We start from the raw sequence: 20284 nt of genomic DNA, 5'->3' as shown, positions 1-20284 counted from the left end.
AGCCGTTCTCCCCAACCAGTTGTATGTAATTCTGCCTTAACTGTACATCTCGGGGTCTTTGGTGGGGAAGGATAAAGGGGGATGGTCCCATCTACACAGCCATGGCAAAAGTCAGCATCCCAGCCCAGTCACACGGCACACATGTGGTGCACACACATGCAGGCAGACACTCACACACGGCAAAATACAAATGAATAAAGGTGTTTTAAAAGACATTAGGCTTTGGGGAGGCATTTATTTCTCATCTTACTGTGCTGCATGTACACACAACATTGATATATACAGCTTGGACAAGTACAATTTATACATTAAATACAGCTCAAGTGTGGATTTTGAATTAACACAGCCAATTTTCTGTACAGTTTGTTTCCTGGTCGGTAACAGCATTACAGTAATGCTACTCAGAGTTTGACTGATTCTAATTAAGTCAGACTGCAGGGTCAGCTCAAAGGCACTAGGAAGAACTATGGGTTCTAGTAGTTTAAGAAAAAGGAAGACAGAAAAATGATTATATGTGTTAAGAAGGGGTGGAGGAGCAGCTTGGTGTGGTGGTTGGTGCCCAAGTATGATCCCAGCAATTGTTAGGTGGAGGTAGGATAAGGAGCTTAAAGGCCAACCGAGGGTTTGTGGCCAGCCTGGACTACAATGGACTCTATTGCAAAATGGAAGAGAGGGAAAGGAGAAACTGGGCAGACACGGGTGTGTGTAAATGTAAACCCCGCCCATCCCTTAATTCACAGCTCTACAAGGAAAAAAGGTGGTCCTTGTGTTAAGAGTTCAAAGAGAAAAGGGGGATGGGCCACATAAACTTAAAATGGAAATAAAACCGCTGAAACTATAATTATCACTTTAAAACTTGTTGCAGATGAAGTAACACTTTCCCCTCTCCTTCCAAACTAACCCTGATGTTCTGGCTGCCAAAACCATAAATTTGAAAATCACCTTTTCCAGAATATGAATGAGCCTGCTTACCAGAGGCTGCAGAGCCTTCCTTTCAGCCAAGCCTGAAGATCGCAGAGCGGACAGAGTGGAAGAGCCTGACTGTCAGGGTATGTAATGCAGAGCCAGCCATAACACACTACACAGTGACCGTCAAATAAATAAATACTACCTTTTAAATCAAAGAAAAAGGGATATGCATCAATAGCCTATTTATAGATCTGTTCCACTCATTTAAATCTGTACATTTATTTTAAACATTAAGCAAGTTTGTTCTACATCTCTATCCATTCATGGAATTAACACTGAAAATACAAATGATTCCATTTGCAGATGAAGACAGAGTCCATGAGAAGCAGCCACAGCACGGCTGTGGCAGACGTGGGCGTCCTACCTTCTTCAACAGACCTCCCCACATGGAGAGAATCGAATTTGGTTTTCAGAAAATGAACAATGTCCACCTGATTAGAGTTTTAACATCAACGCTTTAATAAACATATGGCTTGGTATGATAACATGCATCTGCATTCTCAGCACTGGGAGGCCGAGGCAGAAGGGTTACGACGAGTCCCAGGCCAGCCTGGGCCAACACAGAGACCCTGTCTCAAAAAAACAAGCAAGCAAATAAAATTACTAAGTCAAGATGCTTAGAGAAGTTTCTAATATTGTTAGTTTTATGGAGATACTTTTGTTACTGTGATAGGCTTTAACTAAATTTAATTTCTCTCATGTTTTAGCTTAATTTATAGCAGATATTCCTTCTAGGCCAACTGAACTGTTAAATGATAGAAACATGGACTTTTAAAATAAAGGCATATAGATTCTTCTAATTACTAACAGTTAAATTTACATCATTGCGAAATTTGACGTCACCAAAATGCTTAGCTCACATGAGCCTTTGCAAGACACACACACACACACACATACACACACACACAGTTCAAGTCACAGCAGGCTACACTCACGATCTTGAAGATGCTGCCACATGACCATGCTAACACCGGCACCCTGCACATCTAAGATACTCAGGGCTCCAACTGAGGAGAGCCTAAAACTGTCCCGCCATGTTTTCCACCTCTCGCCAGGGCTGCCCCTCTGATCAGCCATCCATGGCCACACAGAGCAATGTAGTGGTAAGTCAGTATTTATCCAAACTTGTTAAAATCAGAGCAATCTAATTTATCCTCACTTGGGAAGTCTCCAAACTTTTGCAATCAATAGCTCAGCGTTGATTGTATAATTTCAAACTTGGGTTTAGAAAGCATACGACCTTCAAAAAAATTACATAAGTAAACAACAAAACCAAAACTTTCCTATTTACTACAACTTATCTTACTATACAATGAGTATAACTTTTTTTGTGTAGAGGAATACCATCTAACTGGATTAATCAATATAAGAAATCCAGAAGAGTATTTTTATATATAAAATTTATATATAAAATAAAGAAAATTAAAAGATTTTTTTTTTTACTTTGCTTCATTTTCTGAAAAATGAGACTGGTCTCATTTTTTATAGTTATTTCCATCAAACTTAAAATTCAGACGAGGGAGTGTTTGTAAGCTGTATGTCCAGGGAATGTTTTAGAATGTGTGTGTGAACAAGGGTAAGTGGCTAATGCTGGCTTCAGGAGAAGTGGGGAGCCAACTTAGAAACAACGGCTGAGTGTGGAGTCAGAGCAACAGAAGTGGAGGGTGCACAGGCGAGCACGCATTCAAACTGCATCTTTAGAATGTATACCTGCAGAGCTGTCAGATTTTACAGTTTCCCACAGGAGATCAATCAAGGCAGTCATTACACACTTAGATGCAGTCAGTATGAATGTAAAGTTGGACTGCATTTAGACAGGCCAGGCAGGTGTAGAATCAAGTCACTGCTTAGATGGGTAGCCCAGACTGGCACAGGACACAGGACAAGGTGATCTGCTATATGCTGTGTGCAAACAAGACAGACTTGGTTCTAGTCTGAGATTCTGCTTGTCTAGATCCACATAGCTAAGAAACACACATTCACATACAACCACGGTGCCCTTACTTCTTGCAGAGCAGTGTGACAGACACAGTGCGCCATGCCCAATGACCATGAGCTGTGGCGCACTTACATGTTACAGAAACTTAAGAGTCTAAAAGATATTAGGAAAATTGCTATTTCCAGTCTCTCTCCATGCTTTACAGCTTCCATTATGTGAACCGTATAGTTGTCCTCGTGTCTTAATTAAGGAGTTCTCTCCAGGCATGAGATATCACTCTTTTTATTATTGTAACTTTAATTCTGTAACATTTACTGAAGTAAAGAATCAATTACGGTCTCAGGCTTTGCAGAACGCTTTCTGTTAAGAGAAGAAAAAAGTGCAAGGTGAGTGATTTTTCCCTAAGAGACTGAACTGTCAACAGTCTCTGTGGCCAGGGTCCATGAATAGACCAAAACTGCCCATGCTTGACCATGGCAAAGTTTGAGTGCTGCCCATTCTTTTCAGAGTAGGTCACCGAGAGCAAGCACAAGAACATGCACCGTATTCCAGAGCGGTGAGGAGCTGAGCCGAGCAGGCCAGACAAGGTGCAGCAGTCAGGAGGCAGCTAAACTTATCAGGGGTGCCCCTTGGTCATCTGCTCCAAGGATGCTAATGGTACAGGCAGCCTCAGAGAAGCACATTTCCCAGACGCAGAGCCTACAAGAGTATCTCATGGGCCTTCTATGTTGGTGTCCAGCACAATCAACTGCATGCCTCTCGTGAAGCATTGCATGTTTTCTTATTTCTTAGGAAAACTATAGGTTTGTTTTTCTTCAGGCCTTGATTCTGTTACAGAGTTGAGTCTGCATTGTATGTTGGCCTACAAGTATTTTCTTTACCCTTAAGTTAAACAAGAGGCATATATTTTACAGTGGTGCATTACACAAACTATATCAAAACAGCTTGCCCAAATTATTTGTTTTAAGATCTATACAGTTTTAGAAATGTAGCTGAGTACCCTGGATCCTCTTTTCAAAGGCAACAGTCCCGCAATAATGGGGCCTCTGTCCCTAAACTAACAAGGGACAGAACCACCCTCCCAGCTTGCTCTACTGCCCTCCTCTGCCTGTCTCTCTGTGAGGCCAGCCAACTGTCTCATTCTGATTCGCCTCATTTGAATTGCATCTTCTTAATAACAGGCGAGCTCAGAGAAAAGCATCTAATAGCAGAATAGGATGGTGCTCAAGGGCATTTGTTACCACTCTTCCAGAGCCTTGAGCTCACATCCCAACACCCACACGGTGGCTCTCAACCAACCATTTCAGGAGATCTGACACCTAGTACACATATAAACATGCAGGAAAAATACTCGTATATAGATAAAATACTATTTATATATTTTTAAGGATTCTGTGTATAGATTCAGTTGACAAATAAACATTTTTAAATCATCCACATGTGATAAAGTGCAAAGATCTTGTGTATTTTAACATGCAGCCGACTCCTTTAAGTCATAGTTTAATGATTCCAGGTTTTTTTTAGTATTACATTTAAAGACACCAATTAACCACCCTACCTGTAAAACTAAAGTCTTGTAACTGGTTCAAATTAGCTCAATATAGGAACACAAGGAGCATTAGCCAGAAGCCAGGTTTCCCACTGTGCTTATGTGACAAAGCACACACTACACAACATTAAAACTGGTGCGTCACACACACTTCTTGTGAGATCTAGGGAATCAGTGTCCATGGGCAATGTCCACCATCAGAAACACTGACCAGCTAAATACAGTCTTTTGAGAGTCAAACTAGGCAAATCAATTAGCATTTAAGAAGGGGAATCAGTATACAAATTACGACACTGAACAAGAGAGTAGCCGGGCGTTGTGGCGCACGCCTTTAATCCCAGCACTCCCAGCACTCGGGAGGCAGAGGCAGGTGGATTTCTAGGCCAGCCTGGTCTACAGAGTGAGTTCCAGGACAGCCAAGGCTACACAGAGAAACCCGGTCTTGAAATAAATAAGTAAATAAAATAAAATAAAATAAAATAAATAAATAACACGAGAGTAGGTGGAGGGTAATACTAGGAAAGAACCAGGCCAGCAAGGCTAGTTCTGTTCCTCCCATGGAAGAGTGCGGTTCCTTTTCTGTTTGGTTTGAGACAGGCTCTTACTAGGTAGGCCTGGCTGTCTTGAATTATGCTAAGCAGATGAGGCTGGCCTGGAACTCAGATCTTCAGGCCTGTTTCCCAAGTCCTAGGTTAAAAGGTGTTTGCCACCACAACTGTCCCAGAGTACAATTCTTTATCTTTATTTTGCTTATCAAACTGTAACTGCATAAAGAACATTAACTGCAAACTATGTGCCTCTTTAACTAAAGTCTGACTGCCTTTGAGTGTCGCTCAATCTACTGTCTTAACGCTGCCACCTCAGGACGCTGCCTGTGCTCACCTTCGCCCCGTCTTTGGCCTTGCTTTCCCCTTGGAGGTCCGTGGCCTTTCTAACTTCATCAGAGACTGACGCAGACTCTCCTCTGTATAGGCGAGGTACACATGGGAAAGGTCTACTTCAAACGGCTACAAGAAACACATGTAAGGCAAGTTAAACCAGATTTGGGGAAGATTTCAACATGTTGTACACTAGGCAGAAGAACCGCTAAAGACAAAACCAAATAACCTTCAAGGTGTCTTCTATCCCAGTATGTGAACTGTACTCAAAGCTCAGGAATTAAGAGGTAAAAAGTGGTGAAGAGGGCGCAGCAGAGTGACAGCAGGTCGTGCTCGTGGAAGGAGAGGAAAGGCGACTTTGCCGGAGAGCAGGCCTGTTCTAGCAGCCCCACCCAAGAGCCTCTCCACACAAACCAGAGTCATGCAATGCCCCCATCCTATACAGGCAGAGGCGGTGTTTAAGTCTCTTACGTCTCTCTCCTTCTTGTCAGGGACTGGAGTTTGTTTCCTCATGTTATTTCCTGTGTAGGCCACACATTTCTTAAAAGAAGAAGAGAGATACACCTGAATTAACCCTGTGACCTGGAAAGGGTGATGTGAGATGCCCCGATGGCTCGATAGTAAACACGATGCTTGCCCTGGAGCCCCAGGGAGCCCCAGGCCTAACCTCCTTCCACAAAAGCTCTCCACATCGCTGTGAACCAGAAAGATATTCTATCCGGTGCACTGAACTCCATCTGCTCCGTCCTGCACCCACCTCCTCCCACAGCAGCAAACTCTCCACGCTGTAATGTAAAGAGAATACTCACTAGCTGCCATTCTCCTATGTCTTCATTCCAGTGGACGTAGTTTTCAATCATTTCCTTCAGAAAGAGTACAAGCCTACTTTTAGTTAACAGTTAAGGTACTGAAAAATATTGATAGACTTGTGTGTATAAAAACCACATGACTATGTGTGACATCTTCCTATACCTATGACTGCATCTTCCTTTATTTCCTCATGCCTTGAACTAAGAGAGCTCCTTTAAAGGCCTTGCATTTTTTTTGTTTTTGTTTTTTTTCGAGACAGGGTTTCTCTGTATAGCCCTGGCTGTCCTGGAACTCACTCTGTAGACCAGGCTGGCCTCGAACTCAGAAATCCACCTGCCTATGCCTCCCAAGTGCTGGGATTAAAGGCATGTGCCACCACTCCCGGCAAGGCCTTGCATTTTATCCCTACTGCATACCGTACATGATGGAGTAGGGACATGTCATGGTGCTTAAGTGGAAATCAGAGAACAACTCTGTGAAGTCAGTGCTCTTTTTATACCTTTAAGAGAGTTCCGGGCCTCGAACACAGGCCACCAAGTTTATATAATGAGCCTTTACCTGCTGAGCCATCTCACTGGCCCATTAGACCCACACTTTAAATGTTAAGTGAAAAAAGTTGTTTGTAAACATTTTATACTGCATTTTTGGTTTGGTTTTGAGACAGAGGGTTTCTTTGTGTAGCCCAGGCTATCCTGGAACTTATCCTGGAGACCAGGCTGGCCTGGACTCAGAGATCCACCTGCACCTGCCTCCCGAGTGCTGGCATTAAAAGTGTGCACTAGTGCTACCCAGCCTGCATCAAGCATTTAAAATATATATACTCCTTGGGCTGGAGAGCTGGCTTAATGGTTAAGAGCAATTGCTCTTGCAGAGGACCTAGGTTCAGTTCCCAGCACCTACATGGTGGCTCACAACTCTAATTCCAGAGGCATCTGACACCTCATCTCTGTGGGCACTAGTCACTAGTCAGGCACACAGTACACACACATATATATAGGGACAAAATCCATATACATAAAATAAAAATAAGTTTAAGTATACACACACACACACACACACACACACACACACACTTACTTCACATACTATTCAACTACATAAAAACAAAAAGCTGAAGTTGGGATCCCAGGAATCAGAAGGACAGACGGGCTGGGCTAGAAGAGGCAAAGAAACAGAAAGGCTGGGAAACCATCTGGCTAAGAACAGGTTATAGTCTAGATTTCAGCTCTGATTTGGGGTAATGAGTTAATGGAACTAGGGCATCCTGAAGTGTCCCAGAAACCCAGGACTGATTCTGGGTACTCGGAGTTCAAGGGGAAAATTTCAGACAAATTTTTCATAGCTACACTGAGATTCACAACATTAAAAAACCCCACACATTAAAGCGTATTGAGATATGCTAGAAGGTGGGCTGGAGAGATGGCTCTGGGGCTAAGCGTGCTCACTGCTCTTGCAGACAACTGGTGCTCAATCCTAGCATCCACATCCAGCAGCTCGCAACCTCCCGGGACTCCAGTTCTAGGGAACCCAATATTCTTCCCTAGATTCTATGCACAAACCCACATTCTCACATAAACACAAACTAAAAACAAAATAAAATTTTTGCTAAGAAAAAGATAAGATTTTAAAGTTATTTTGATGATAACAATTACTACGTGTTTGAAAATGATTTTTGATGATGTCTGGTTATACAAGGAAGTAATAAATTTAGTGTTATTTAACTGCATACACACAGATGACTAGAATGGGCAACTTCATTGTTCTGTCTATTTACACAGAGAAATAGAAAGAGAGAAGAGAGGAGAAAGAAGAGAGGAGAGAGGCGGTGGGTGGAGTACATCCATCAAGGAGATGACACAGCACATTCTGCTTGCTTTTTTTAATGTGAAAGTTATTTATGCATGGATTTTGTGTATTTGATTGTGTCTGCCTGCCTGATGCCTGTGGAGGACAGAGGAGGGTGTTGGTTCTCCTGGGACTGGAATTATAGATGGTTGGTTATGTGGGAGCTGGGAATTGAACCTGGGTCCTCTGGAAGAGCAACCACTAACCCACCTCTCAAGCTTCCTCTCTACTTTCTAATAAAGCAGCTAATGAACTGATAGCTCTGTCAGCCTCCTTAAGCATGCAGTACATGAACCAAGGTCCTTCCAATGGGCTGACACATTCTTAGGTACTTAGATATCAAAAAGATAATTATATTATAAAGAAAATCTCATCTTTTATGTTGGCTAGTTTTACCAACTTGACACATACTAGAGTTATCTGTAAGAAAGGAATCTCAGGTGAGAAAATGCCTCCATGAGAACCAGTTGCAGGGCATTTTCTTAATTAGTGATTGATGGTGGAGGGTTTGGCCCTACCTGGACAGGGGGTCCTGGGTTCTGTAAGAAAACAGGCTGAGCAAGGCATGAGGAGCAAGCTAGTGAGCAGCACCCCTTCATGACCCCTGCATCAGCTCCTGTGTCCAGGTTCCTGCTCTGCTTGAGTTCCTGCCCTGACTCCCTTTAATGATAAACAGTAATATGGAAGTGTAAGTCAAATCAACGCTCTCCTCCCCAAGTTGCTTTGGTCATGGTGTTCGATCATAGCAATAGTAACCCTAAACAAGACACTTTTATATGGTGGCATTAGTTCAAGCAAACTTTACAGAGGACAGTTGGAATGTAAACACTTAACATCTTAGTTACAATGGCTTATTCTCCAGCCTTCACCAGTGACCTAATGTCCGGATCAGAGTCTCCCCTCACCTGGTAATCCTGAGGTATGAAGTTATCAATGATAAGCATCTGAAGCCGAAGCTCACGGCTGAGCTGCCGAATGTTCTCCAGGAGGCCTTCGATCTCCCTCTGATGCTCCTGCTGCAGATCAGCCATCTAGCAGAGAACCCATGACAGTGTAAAGTAAACAAGACTTGAAGCACAATGCACCTAGCCCAGGGCACTAGTCTATGAGGCTCAATAAAAACTGCCCAGTTCAGATACACTGACACCATCATTGATGCCATCATTGGCGATTTCAGGTCACTTATCTGGGGGGAGGGGGGGAATATAGTGAAGCTTAATAAGTAAAATTTAAAATACACAGAAAGAAGTGTTTTTAGTGCTTTAAAACTGTAAGCACACAAAGCCAGGGTGGGGTGGCACATGACTTTAGTCCCAGCAGAGGCAGATGGGTCTCTGAGTTCAAGGCCAGCTTAGTCTACAGAATGAGTTTCAGAACGGCCAAGGCTACACAGAAAAACCCTGTCTCAAAAGACAACAAAACCCACACAAAACTGCAGGCACACATTAAGACTCTAAACTGCATTATGAGCAATTTTGAAGACATCAACCTCTGACTTTGCAGCCATCAGCATGGTCCAGACTTTCTTTAATTTCTTGGTCTTTCCTTGTGCCTCCTCTTGCAGACTGGTATATTTTTCCTCGATATCCAAGCGTTCTTGCTATGATAAAAACAGGCTAACTTCAGAATAATTTCCTTCAGTCACAAACGCAATGTAACAAACAATCTAGACATTTGGCAACTGTTGTCTTTGAAATGACCCATCATCTGCTTTCTGCTTTGTTTTTGGTATTTGGAACCAAGCATTTAATTTTGGTTTGGGAAAGGAGAGCATGCTGCACACACCACACTCAACATGGCTACCTCTTTTTCCTCCAGTTCTTTCCGAAGTTGCTCAGCTCTTCTCCTCCGCTCCTCCAGCTCCATATTGGATTCCTCAAGAAGCTTCTCTTGCTCCTCAGCTTTGGCCAACAAGTCCACACCGCCGACAATGACCTTCTTTTCCAAAGCAGACAGTTTTTCCAGCAAAGACTGATGCTCTTGTCTATAATTAAAAGAGCATCCTAAAGTCTTGTCATCTGCTGTTCTAATCTCACTGCCCCAATTTAAGTGGGACTGAAGGTGTATGTTTAGAGAAATTCAGTCAATGATCTCTCTCCAAACCATACCACTACATGCCATTAACTCATCACCTAAGGCATGATTCACATTGGCCAATATTTTCTCCTACACAGAGAATAAATGATCAGAAAGATCCAAGTCTTAGATCATACTCAGTGGACCCATCCACCCCAAAACAGCTATGCTGGAGACAAAAATCAAGCTTTTGGTTGTTTTTTAGTTGGTGGATCTTCCTGATACACAATCCTATGAATTACACTAGAGCCCGCCGCAGTCATGAGGCCACCCCCCAACTCCCCGCCACCACACTCACTGGGCCTTCAGAAGGTCCTTCTCCCGTCTCTCTAGTTCAGCCCGAGCCTTGTTTCTTTCTTCTTCTTCCATGTCAAGTTTGGTTTCCAGTGCTTTTCTCTCCTCATCAATTTTCGCTTGCATTTCCACCATCTTATCTGGGGAAACTTTCTTTTTACCTATTTGAGTCATGTAATTGCAGCGATCACTAAAAGCAGTCGGTGCTTCAGACATAAGAATCAGCTTAGTATAGCCATGCCTGTGCTCAGTCATCAACAGACAATGCTAAACTTCCGCTTCTACTCAGTAGTCACTAGAATTTTTTAATTCATCAATAAATCCAAACTGTTGTCCAACTGTATAGTGAGATGTAAAGGAGAAAATGAAGAGGCACAAAACAGATGAGCAGAAAATAGGGAAAGAAAATTAACAGGAAAGCCAAATAAAAAGCAAAGCCTGTGGGCCCCCAGATAGCACACAGAAGCTAGAAAGGGAAATGACTCTTCAATTACTGTCCCGCTCGATCCATAAGCTACTTATTCGAGGCAGACATGTCACACTGGAAAACTGCCCTGATAAATCATAAATGGGCCACCAAAGTAACTTACTATGTCAAACTAGATCCTCAAAGTCCCTAACTCATATTAACCATGCCAAGTATAACGTCAGCAGAAGTGCTACGAGCTAAAGCAGCTTCCGACTGACAGTAACGTCCTAATGTGTGCAGACAGAGGCAGCCTGCACACATGGAGTTCACCAGTGAACCTCAAAATTATGAAGTTATATGAAAAAAAATAACAAAGAGAAAACAAGCACTACCTTAATGGTTCTGAAACTGAGCAAATGACAATTCATTTGTGGTTGATGCAAGTTCTTAGAACTGTGCTCCTTCAGAACAACAAGCATTTCAGAGAACTGTCAGGCCTGAGGCTCTCCTGAAAGCTTGTCATTCTCTACTTCCTTCCCAAGGGACAAAGACAGAGGATTATAAACTAATACCTCGACCCCCAATCCAGCCCCTCCTGCTGAGAAGGAAAGGGAACTGAAAACCAATGGCGAGGGGACTACAGATCTAAGCAGACTCTTGCAGGAGCCGTGAAAGGCAGGGTCATGCATAGGCTTTTTCAACTCTGAAGACAAAATCACATTAGGAATTCAAGAGTTGAGCAGCACCGTTTCTTCTTCAGAACCAAAGTTTAAAGCAAAATCTAAGCACAAAACCGAAGAGGAGCTAAGAGCTGGGACCCAGGCGGCTGGGGTGGTGTGATTCACTGCACTCTGGGCCGGAGGTGGCCTGGGCCTATTGGCACAGCCATCCACTTTGAACCTTCAGAATTATGCTGTACAGAACAGTTTTCACAAATAATTGAATTCCTACTCCCAATGAACCCCATGAAAAGACTTTCTATCATCAATAACTTATTAAAAATTTGAGAAGAAAAGTCCAAGCTCAGGTTTACAGAAGTACATAAACCTTAGAACATGTAACTTCCACCTCAGAGTTACAAACATTTAGAGAAAAATGTTAAATACATTAAACAAAACCAGCGTGTGTGGAAGGCCTGGGCACTAACAGCAGAGATGAGGTGTGCAGGTCAATATGGGAATGTAATTTTGGACTCGTAGTGTTTTGTTTTGCTAATAGTTAGAAACAGCTCCAAAAACCCATTAGGAGGCAGTAATACAAAACAGGGTTGCATAGAAAGATGTATAAATGCTGTCTGTTGCTGAGGTGATCGTCTTACACAGTGATCCCTCCAAACCCATGCTTTAGATGCAAGTGTCTCACTGTGCTCAAGAGCATTTCATGAAGACACTGTGCACACAGCTAGGGTCAATTCAAAGGTCCACACACTCAAGTCCCATGTGGCTCTAGCCAGAATCACTGTGACAAGTCACATTATTTTTTTTTCAATAACACTTTAAGCTAAATGTGACTGTGTAAAAATTTGGTGACCAAGAGTAACTTTTACTTAGATCTTTAAGGAATGAATTTCTATCCCATGCTCCCCTAGATACAAGCCTTAGCCTCCAATAGCCTGCTCTCCAGTGGGGGATGCTGTGAGGAGGGGCGCTCTGACCTCTCCCATGGCCTAAGAGTCTACATATGCTTCTGAAGAGATTTTTCTTTAAAGGAGATGGGGCCGTCGCTCAGTGCTTGGCCACAATGTACAAAGCCCTGGGCTCACTCCCGGGACCACATGCACAGTTTCACCAACCAAATCAATAAAGAAACAAAACAAAACAAAACAGAGACCACAAAACCTCCAGAGGGTTTGGAAAAACCCAACCTCAGAAACTTTTCTAGTTCTCACTGATAAAATTTAGCACAAAAAGTTTAAGTAAATAAATCTAAAAAGGCATGTTGTGAGTATAAAAAGTATTTAGCTAAGTCAAAGAGTAGTAGTGAGCCTTCCAGTGCCCTGTCTGCCAGAGGCCACCAAAGTGAAGGTGACCTGATGGGGTGGGCATGGGTAGAGCTGCAGTAAGTGACAACTCGACTAATGTCATGTGTGTCACAGCACCCATGGTACAGGCAATAAGAACTGACTCTTGGCCTTCAAAAGAGGAGGAAAATGCCTGGCTGTCAAATCAGGTACAAGTACATTTTCAAAAATTGACTTAATAGATCTTTAAGGATTTAGGGGGAAGGCTTTTAAAATAGCTAAAATGGAATTGTTTTTAAAAGACAGATACTTACCTTATACAAATTATTAAAATAAAAAACGTCAAGTACTTAAATAAAAGGTCTTGAGAAAATGAGTGAGTGCACCAGGTGAAGTGCCAGCCAATCACACCAACCTGCTTGGTCTTGCAAAGCAGCGGTAAGCGAGCCGCAGACAGGAAGCACGTGCACAGAGATGAGGAGGGAAGAGAGGAAAACATTATTTCCTTTGTAAAACAGAGAAAATGTGTAACAGCATTCATTTAGCACGAGCACAGACATGAATCAAATAATCAAAACTGAAACAGAGCGGACAGAAAAAAGAAAGCATGTTCCGTAAGACAAGCACGAATGCTAGACTCAGTTCACCCTGTGGTTCCCGCGCAATCTCAGGTGCCCACAGTGCCCCCTGCAGGCGGTACGGCTCAGAGCATGTGCTTATGCTGATGGGTAACAGACATGGAATTGGGAACCTGCTAAGACCTGGAAAATAGCTAGAAGAGCAAATGAAGTCAATTTTTAAAATTAGTAAATTAAAAGTATCAAAGCGCTCATTGTCCATTTCCAAAATTTCCCAATTCAATGTTTTTTTTCCTATATAAAAACCCATTACAGGTGTCCCCCATTTAAAGAAAATCTACCAGGTAGACCTGAAGCAACAAAATAGATAAACTAATTTACAGTAGTTTATACCGATCATGTGACTAACAAAAGGATTCATGAATTTTAAAGGCATTCAGTTCATAATATTTTATTTTCCAACTTGATTTGTAAGCAGCTCTAGTTACGTAAAATGAAGTGCACCTGTATAGTAGCAAACTCACATTCAGCCTATGGGTAGATTGTTCTGGGTACTTAAATAATGACTAGAGAAGAAAATGACAACTGATGATTCAAGCAAGGGACATTGAACGGCCATTTGTATTTTTGAATGGGAGGGGACATACACACAGCTAATACAGCACCCACATGCTGGGACAATCATCTCTCCACTCCCCAACACATCTATGTTACAACCACAGAAAGGAAGTGTTCTGTATGCAAACGGCAATTAAACCTTCTTGAATTGGAAAGAAAGGGTCTTGAACTGAATAAGGTACAACTCATTTCACAACCTACTTTCATGTAGCTACTCTCTAAGAATGCTAAGTTTTAGAAAAGAAAATTAGAGAACAATGCTTCCTGCTCAGATACTTCTCTCACGTCACAGTTTACATACAAAGCTGTGCTTCTATGTGACGTCTGAGCAATGCCGTGGGGTTTATAAATTATCCGGGGAGGTCAGCTGTTCTGGTACGTTGCTTCTACAGTGTCACTGACACAGTGTCTTGAGACTCTTGAGATATTCCCTAGTAAAGCGGAAAGCAACGGTTTCTGCCATTAGTCTGGAGCAGGTAAGGATACAGATAATGCTTTAAGAGAGCAAGCTGCGAGCGAGCTGGGGAAGCAAACATGGCTTCCATTTTCTTCTGAAAGTAGAAATAGACAAAGGTCAATTGCACTTTTCAACTTAATGGTTTATAATAAAATCTCAGTCTGAAGTAAGTCTGGACAGAGTGTATGAACTCTGTGTGACTGAGTTTTCTAATCACATCTCACAGAGTGTTCAAATGGACCTGGTACCATAGCAGGGGAAGCATCCGGTTGGGATGAAGCACGGCGCAGTCTTCTCTCTCTGCCTCAGGCTTCATACATCTCTTTATCTGGAGCACGTATGGCTTGTTACAGTGCATGCTGCTGCACCAACAAACTTTAATTTGTGCTTGTAGAGATTCAAGATTTGTTGTTTGTGTCTCTTACACTGACCAAAATTTAAAATGTATAATGAGGCATAAAAGAGAATCCTGTGAATTATTCTTTCACACAGCTTACTAGCTCTTTACATTATCTCAGTGGCAAAAGCATGATTCTCTCTTCCATTGTCTCAAACATAGGCTCTGGCCTATGTTTCACAGTTAACTGAAGCCATGGCAGGGTGGGGATCACATGCTTGTTCTACTGGGAGCCCAACATGGACCAGTCATGACAGGGAGTGGGGCAGCATCTCCCAAATGAAGCCCATGAGTGATGGAGAAGCCAGAGCTCTGTTAGAGAAGGTGAGGGCCGCCACTCACGAGGCAAGAACTCATCCAGGGGCTTCTCTATGACAGAACATGTGGAGTCTGAGCTACTGCTGCTGCTACTGCCTGGAAGACAAAGAAACGAGCCCACGGCAACCAGAGAGAGGAACAAGATTGAACAAGTACACAGAGAAAACCTGAGTTCTGCAGGAGGAACTCAAGAGGACACTAAAGCTTTGCACTCAAGCGCGACTCACTTCAGCTAGAAACGAGGTAGCCCCGCCACTGAACTCTCGCCACAAAGCCATGCATTTCTTTACAGATCTGCAGCAGTGGCAAAACCCACTACTCATCTAAAACATAATTATTCAGAGGGTTGAAATGACAGAAAAGTCACTTGGTGACAGGCAAATCTATTTAAGCTGCTAAGAAGGAGAAATAGCTTTAAACCACAAAGTCACACAATTCACACTATAAAAATAAGCTGTTCTTCATCATAGACAACACTGTCTCCATTTCCCCACCTCCCCTCAAGACATCAACTTTACTTCCTTACATTTAAAGCTTCAGAGTAGAACTGACAAGGCTCACCGGAAAATGTGAAGCTTCTCAGGACATAGTACTCTAAGGTAGCTTTATTTAAAAAAATATTTTATAGCCGGGCGGTGGTGGCAACACACCTTTAATCCCAGCACTTGGGAGGCAGAGGCAGGCGGATTTCTGAGTTTGAGGCCAGCCTGGTCTACAAAGTGAGTTCCAGAACAGCCAGGGCTATACAGAGAAACCCTATCTCTAAAAACCAAAAAAAAAAAAAAAAAAAAATCTATCTATCTACCTACCTACCTACCTATCTATCTATCTATTTAATGTGCATTGGTGTTTGAGGATGTCAGATCCCCTGGAACTGGAGTTGCAGACAGTTGGGAGCTGCCATGTGGTTGCTGGGATTTGAACTCAGGACCTTCAAAAGAGCAGTCAGTGCTCTTAACCGCTGAGCCATCTTGCCAGCCCCTACTTTAAAATACCTTAACATATTGAACAGTGGCACTTTTTTCTACATAAAATTTACTTTTAGTAAGTCTATTATCTGCTTTCAGGTCAGAAAACAAACTAGCTATGAAAGTCAGGGACAGCTGACAGTATTTGCAAAAGGCCCAACAGCCAGGCCACATGCTGTAGTGTGAAAGAGCCAGAGACCACAAGTAAACAAGTGAGCATGGCTGCTTTCAAACACTTTATTTACAAAAGCAGGTTCCACATGGATCTGCCCAGCACGCTGCAGTCTGCCAACGTCTGCCCTACGATGGTGCTTTTTCCATGTTTTGATTGTACAGAATCTTCAGTTTTGACTTAGGGTTCCCCATCAAGCAGTAAGGGGTCTGTTTTCAACAAGAAACTATTTGGTTAACAATGAATGTGCACAGCCTGCAGTAGCTGAGAGGTCTCAGAGTGAAATGAGGCAGGGACATCCTTTTCTACTTGCTGCCTGCAGCCTCCTCAGCACCACAGGCTTAACCAGTAAGAATGACACAAAGAAAGGAATTCAACGGAAACCTGTAATCCTCATTCAAATTTAGCTCTGGGGCACATGGTTTTTAACAACTAACATCCCTTGAAAAGAAATCCCACATTGCCCTAATCTCAAAAGCAAATAGGTAACTAACAGAGATGTAAAACTGCCCAATGGTGTGTCTACCACCACAGAGTTTTACAACTTAAAGTTTTACAAGTAATGATAGGTGAGCAAGCTACACAACAAGTTTACAAGGTTAACCGCATGTAGCATGCACTCCCTGCTGGAACCACTACCTTAATTAAAAGCAGCAAATAAAAAGTGGGCACTGCATCATCAGGGGGCAGCTCTAGCCAGTTCCAACTGGTTAGAGCATGAGCAAAACTTACCCCTTCTCTTTTTCCTTTTTTCTCCATCTTCTCCAAGTTCACCCTCCTCGTCATCTTCCTCTGACCCACTGATGTCAGAGCCTGACACTTCTTCCCCTTGGAGAGAAATTTAACAATGACTTTTAGTCTGTTACCACGTCATTATTGGCTATTTAGAAAACGCCTATATCTGTTCTCTTCATTAAGTTTTTGTTGCACCAAATGCCAACTGAAAATCCATTTAAATGTTCTGGATAGTGTATCTGATGCTTAAACTTAAAGATAGGGAAGGGCAGGTGGAGCCTGCAGGATTTCTGGAGTTTGCTAACAAGCTGGCAATTCACTTGGTGAAGTTCAGGCCAGTGAGAGATCCTGTCTTCCCCTGGTCCCGAGAGGAACACCACCTGCACTGTCCTCTTGTCTCTAAGCCTGTGCACATGCACAGATAACATGCAACCACACACACTATGCACACAGACATTTTACTTTGAGACAGGATCTCACTATGTCCTGTCTGGCCTGGGACTCAAAGCACTCTGCCTGCAACTGTCTCCTGAGTGCTAGAATTAAAGGTGTGTACCTTCATGCCTCCTAAAAATTGTATTTTTACAGAACTGAAAGAGAAGTTAAAATCTGATCCATAGTGAGCATAGCTTTAAACACACAGAAGGGTCATGAACTAGCATTTGCTTTTTACAGTTGTGAACTGGAGAGATGGCCCAGTGGGTAAAAGCCTTGGCTGCTCTTCCAGAGGTCCTGAGTTCAATTCCCAGCAACCACATGGTGGCTCACAACCATCTGTAATGGGATCTGATACCCTGTTCTGGTGTGTCTGAAGACAGGTACAGTGTGCTTATATAAATAAAAAAAGTAAATAAGACTTAAAAAAAAAACACTTTTTAAAAAATTTAAAAAATAAAATTGTGATCATTTTGGGGAGCATTTTCTCCTGTTTTCTGCTGAAGATTTCAACCTTTGTTTGAATTTTATGTATATGGATGATGACATATGGCTGTAAGCCACTGTGTAGGTACTAAAACTAGAAAGCAGATCCTGTAAGAGAGCAGCCACTGAGCCATCTCTCCAGCCCTGACATTTATGTTTTTAAAAGAGTCACAAGTCTTTGGAAGCTTCGGGAAAGACTGCCAGGGGACTAAGGCTAGCCTATGCTCCTGAGTGAGACTCTCTATCAAAAAGATCAAGAGAACAAAGAGTCATCAACTGTCATTTCACACAGGGTCTCACTGGAAGGGAAACAGGCAAAGTCTGAGTAGCCTGCAGGCTGGTGAGTGGTTCTGAATCAGCATTTTCTGGGCTCAATAACAAGACTCTGCTGTGAATAACGCCACACATGGGCAGATGGAAACTCTGTACTATATGAACTTCAACATGCCTCAAATAATTTTAAAATAAATTTACAAAATTATTATTTTAATGCTTTTGCCTACATTTTATTGTTTATGATCATTCTATTAACTAGATCATAAATGCAAGGGCACAGGGCCAGAAGGACACAATAAAGTGAAGCCTGTCACAAACAACATGACTGTCGGTCGACATGACTGCCTCTGGGTACATACATGCCCAGCACCTCTGCACAAGGACTTGACCATGTGTGTATTCAATGTGCAGTCACACCATTCACACGAACCAAGAGGTGCAGCAACTCACACCGGAAAAGAGGAATGGATACACAAAACAGTGTGGAGGCAGGATGAATCCTAGTGATCTAAGCTAGAGAGAAATTCTAACAAGGCACTGCACAGAAGAGCCCTGAGCCCTTACACTGTGAACAAGCCCAACACAGAAGCACAAACAATGTACATTTTTTTTTCCTTATGGGGGGTGCCTAGCAGAGTCAAATGTCAACTTTTATCATGTACATTTTATCTATAAAGATATGAAAAATAAGTGAATCATCAAAATAAAGGCATGTGCTCAGCACTAACTGGGGCAGAAAAAGTATCTCAGAAAGAAACTGGCTATAAACGCCACCTAGTGGCCATTTACAGATGGCCAGATCCATTATCTGCGAGGCAGTTCTCTGCTTTTTCTCAGCATCTGGCTTTTCCCCAGAAACATTCACAGCAGGTTGGCCCCTCTGGGTTTCCCCCAGACTCTAAATGCTGGTTCTACTGGCCCTTCACACAGGGAGCTAACACCAGTCACAGATCTTGTGGATGGTGTGGGAGTGTCCAGAAGTAACCAGGAAGCTCCTCACCACCATCACTTGAGACATCCTAGAAAACATTTTCTTAGAAAATACATAGTCCTTGGGAATATTACTTTTAAATATCAATGTTAGGAGCCAACAAATGGCTCAGGAGGCAGAATATTTGCCATGCAAGCCTGATATGAACTTGAGACCTAGAATCAGAGTGCTAAGAGAACCGGCTCCCACAGGTTCCTCTGACCAAATGCACTGTGGCCTGCGAGTGCTTGCACTCACACATGTCCAACATACAGACACACAGAGAGATACTTTAAATATCAATGTCAGAGGCTATGGCTTGACAGGAAGCAAATGCTGCGGTCCCCAGCATACCTCAGCTGACAGTAATCTATGTGAGAAGTTACCTTCCTCAAGCTTTTTCTTCAGCTCTTCTATTTCTTTCTGAAACTGGCGAAGCAGAGCATCCTTTGGGTCTTCATTAATTCTTGCTTTGTTTTTAATGTTCTTGGCGCGGTTGGCATACCGCAAGGTACTGATAGTTTCATCATAATTATAATCTGCTGGCCCAATATTTGCACACTGTTGAATTAGAAATGTAAATCATTCTACACTTCTAACACCGCCGTCACCAATAATACTTGAAGCACACATGCAATTTGGCCTTCTTGAAATTGGTATCAATCATAGAGGTATGGAAGTGATACAAGCATGGGCAATTAATTATGTAGTGTATTACACAAAGAAGAGGGACTGATCTGTGAAGTGCTACTCACATCAATTACGGGCATTAATTAGGATCTTAATTCTGCTTTCTGTGAACTAACCGCCCTGCCATCTTACCATCATGGTTTTTGAGTTCCCTCCTAAGGAATCCTGCAGGAGACGGGTCAGTTTGGAGTTCCGATATGGCACGTGAGTGCTTTTTCCATCCACCAAGGCAGAAATCACATTGCCCAGGGTAGACAGTGAGAGGTTGATTTTGGTAGCTTCCTTGAGGCGCTGACCTGTGGCTCCAGTTTTTGCTTGTCTTTCTGACCCCTAGCAAAAAAACAGACAAAAAAAAAAGGAGGGGGGCTAATTTTTTTTAATTAAATTTTTTTTTAAATTGTGCTTTTTCTAGTCTGTTTTTTTTTTTTAAATTTTAAATATCTCATATGACATCT

General features: G+C 42.6%; 1 protein-coding gene across 3 annotated transcripts in view; it reads right to left on the bottom strand.

The window, feature by feature from the left end:
- Positions 1 to 224: 224 nt before the first annotated feature.
- Positions 225 to 20284, bottom strand: part of Kif3a (kinesin family member 3A) — a 36143-nt gene continuing 16083 nt past the window's right edge. Inside the window, exons 7-19 of one of the 3 annotated variants that reach the window (XM_021211969.2) lie at positions 19962 to 20159; positions 19526 to 19700; positions 16970 to 17065; positions 15122 to 15193; positions 13145 to 13153; positions 10365 to 10521; positions 9794 to 9974; positions 9480 to 9590; positions 8896 to 9021; positions 6145 to 6198; positions 5807 to 5875; positions 5340 to 5464; positions 225 to 3268 (exon numbers count right to left, since the gene is read on the bottom strand). In XM_021211969.2, the coding sequence (XP_021067628.1) occupies positions 3220 to 3268; positions 5340 to 5464; positions 5807 to 5875; positions 6145 to 6198; positions 8896 to 9021; positions 9480 to 9590; positions 9794 to 9974; positions 10365 to 10521; positions 13145 to 13153; positions 15122 to 15193; positions 16970 to 17065; positions 19526 to 19700; positions 19962 to 20159 (1422 nt within the window). In that variant the 3' untranslated portion in view covers positions 225 to 3219. The remainder of the gene's footprint in view (positions 3269 to 5339; positions 5465 to 5806; positions 5876 to 6144; positions 6199 to 8895; positions 9022 to 9479; positions 9591 to 9793; positions 9975 to 10364; positions 10522 to 13144; positions 13154 to 15121; positions 15194 to 16969; positions 17066 to 19525; positions 19701 to 19961; positions 20160 to 20284) is intronic. The other 2 variants (XM_021211971.2, XM_021211972.2) reach the window with 2 other exon arrangements.

The sequence above is a fragment of the Mus pahari genome, chromosome 14 (genome assembly GCF_900095145.1).
Source record: "Mus pahari chromosome 14, PAHARI_EIJ_v1.1, whole genome shotgun sequence".
Taxonomy (NCBI): domain Eukaryota; kingdom Metazoa; phylum Chordata; class Mammalia; order Rodentia; family Muridae; genus Mus; species Mus pahari.
Note: the sequence above shows the minus strand (reverse complement) of the source record. Positions and strands in the feature narration are given on the sequence as shown.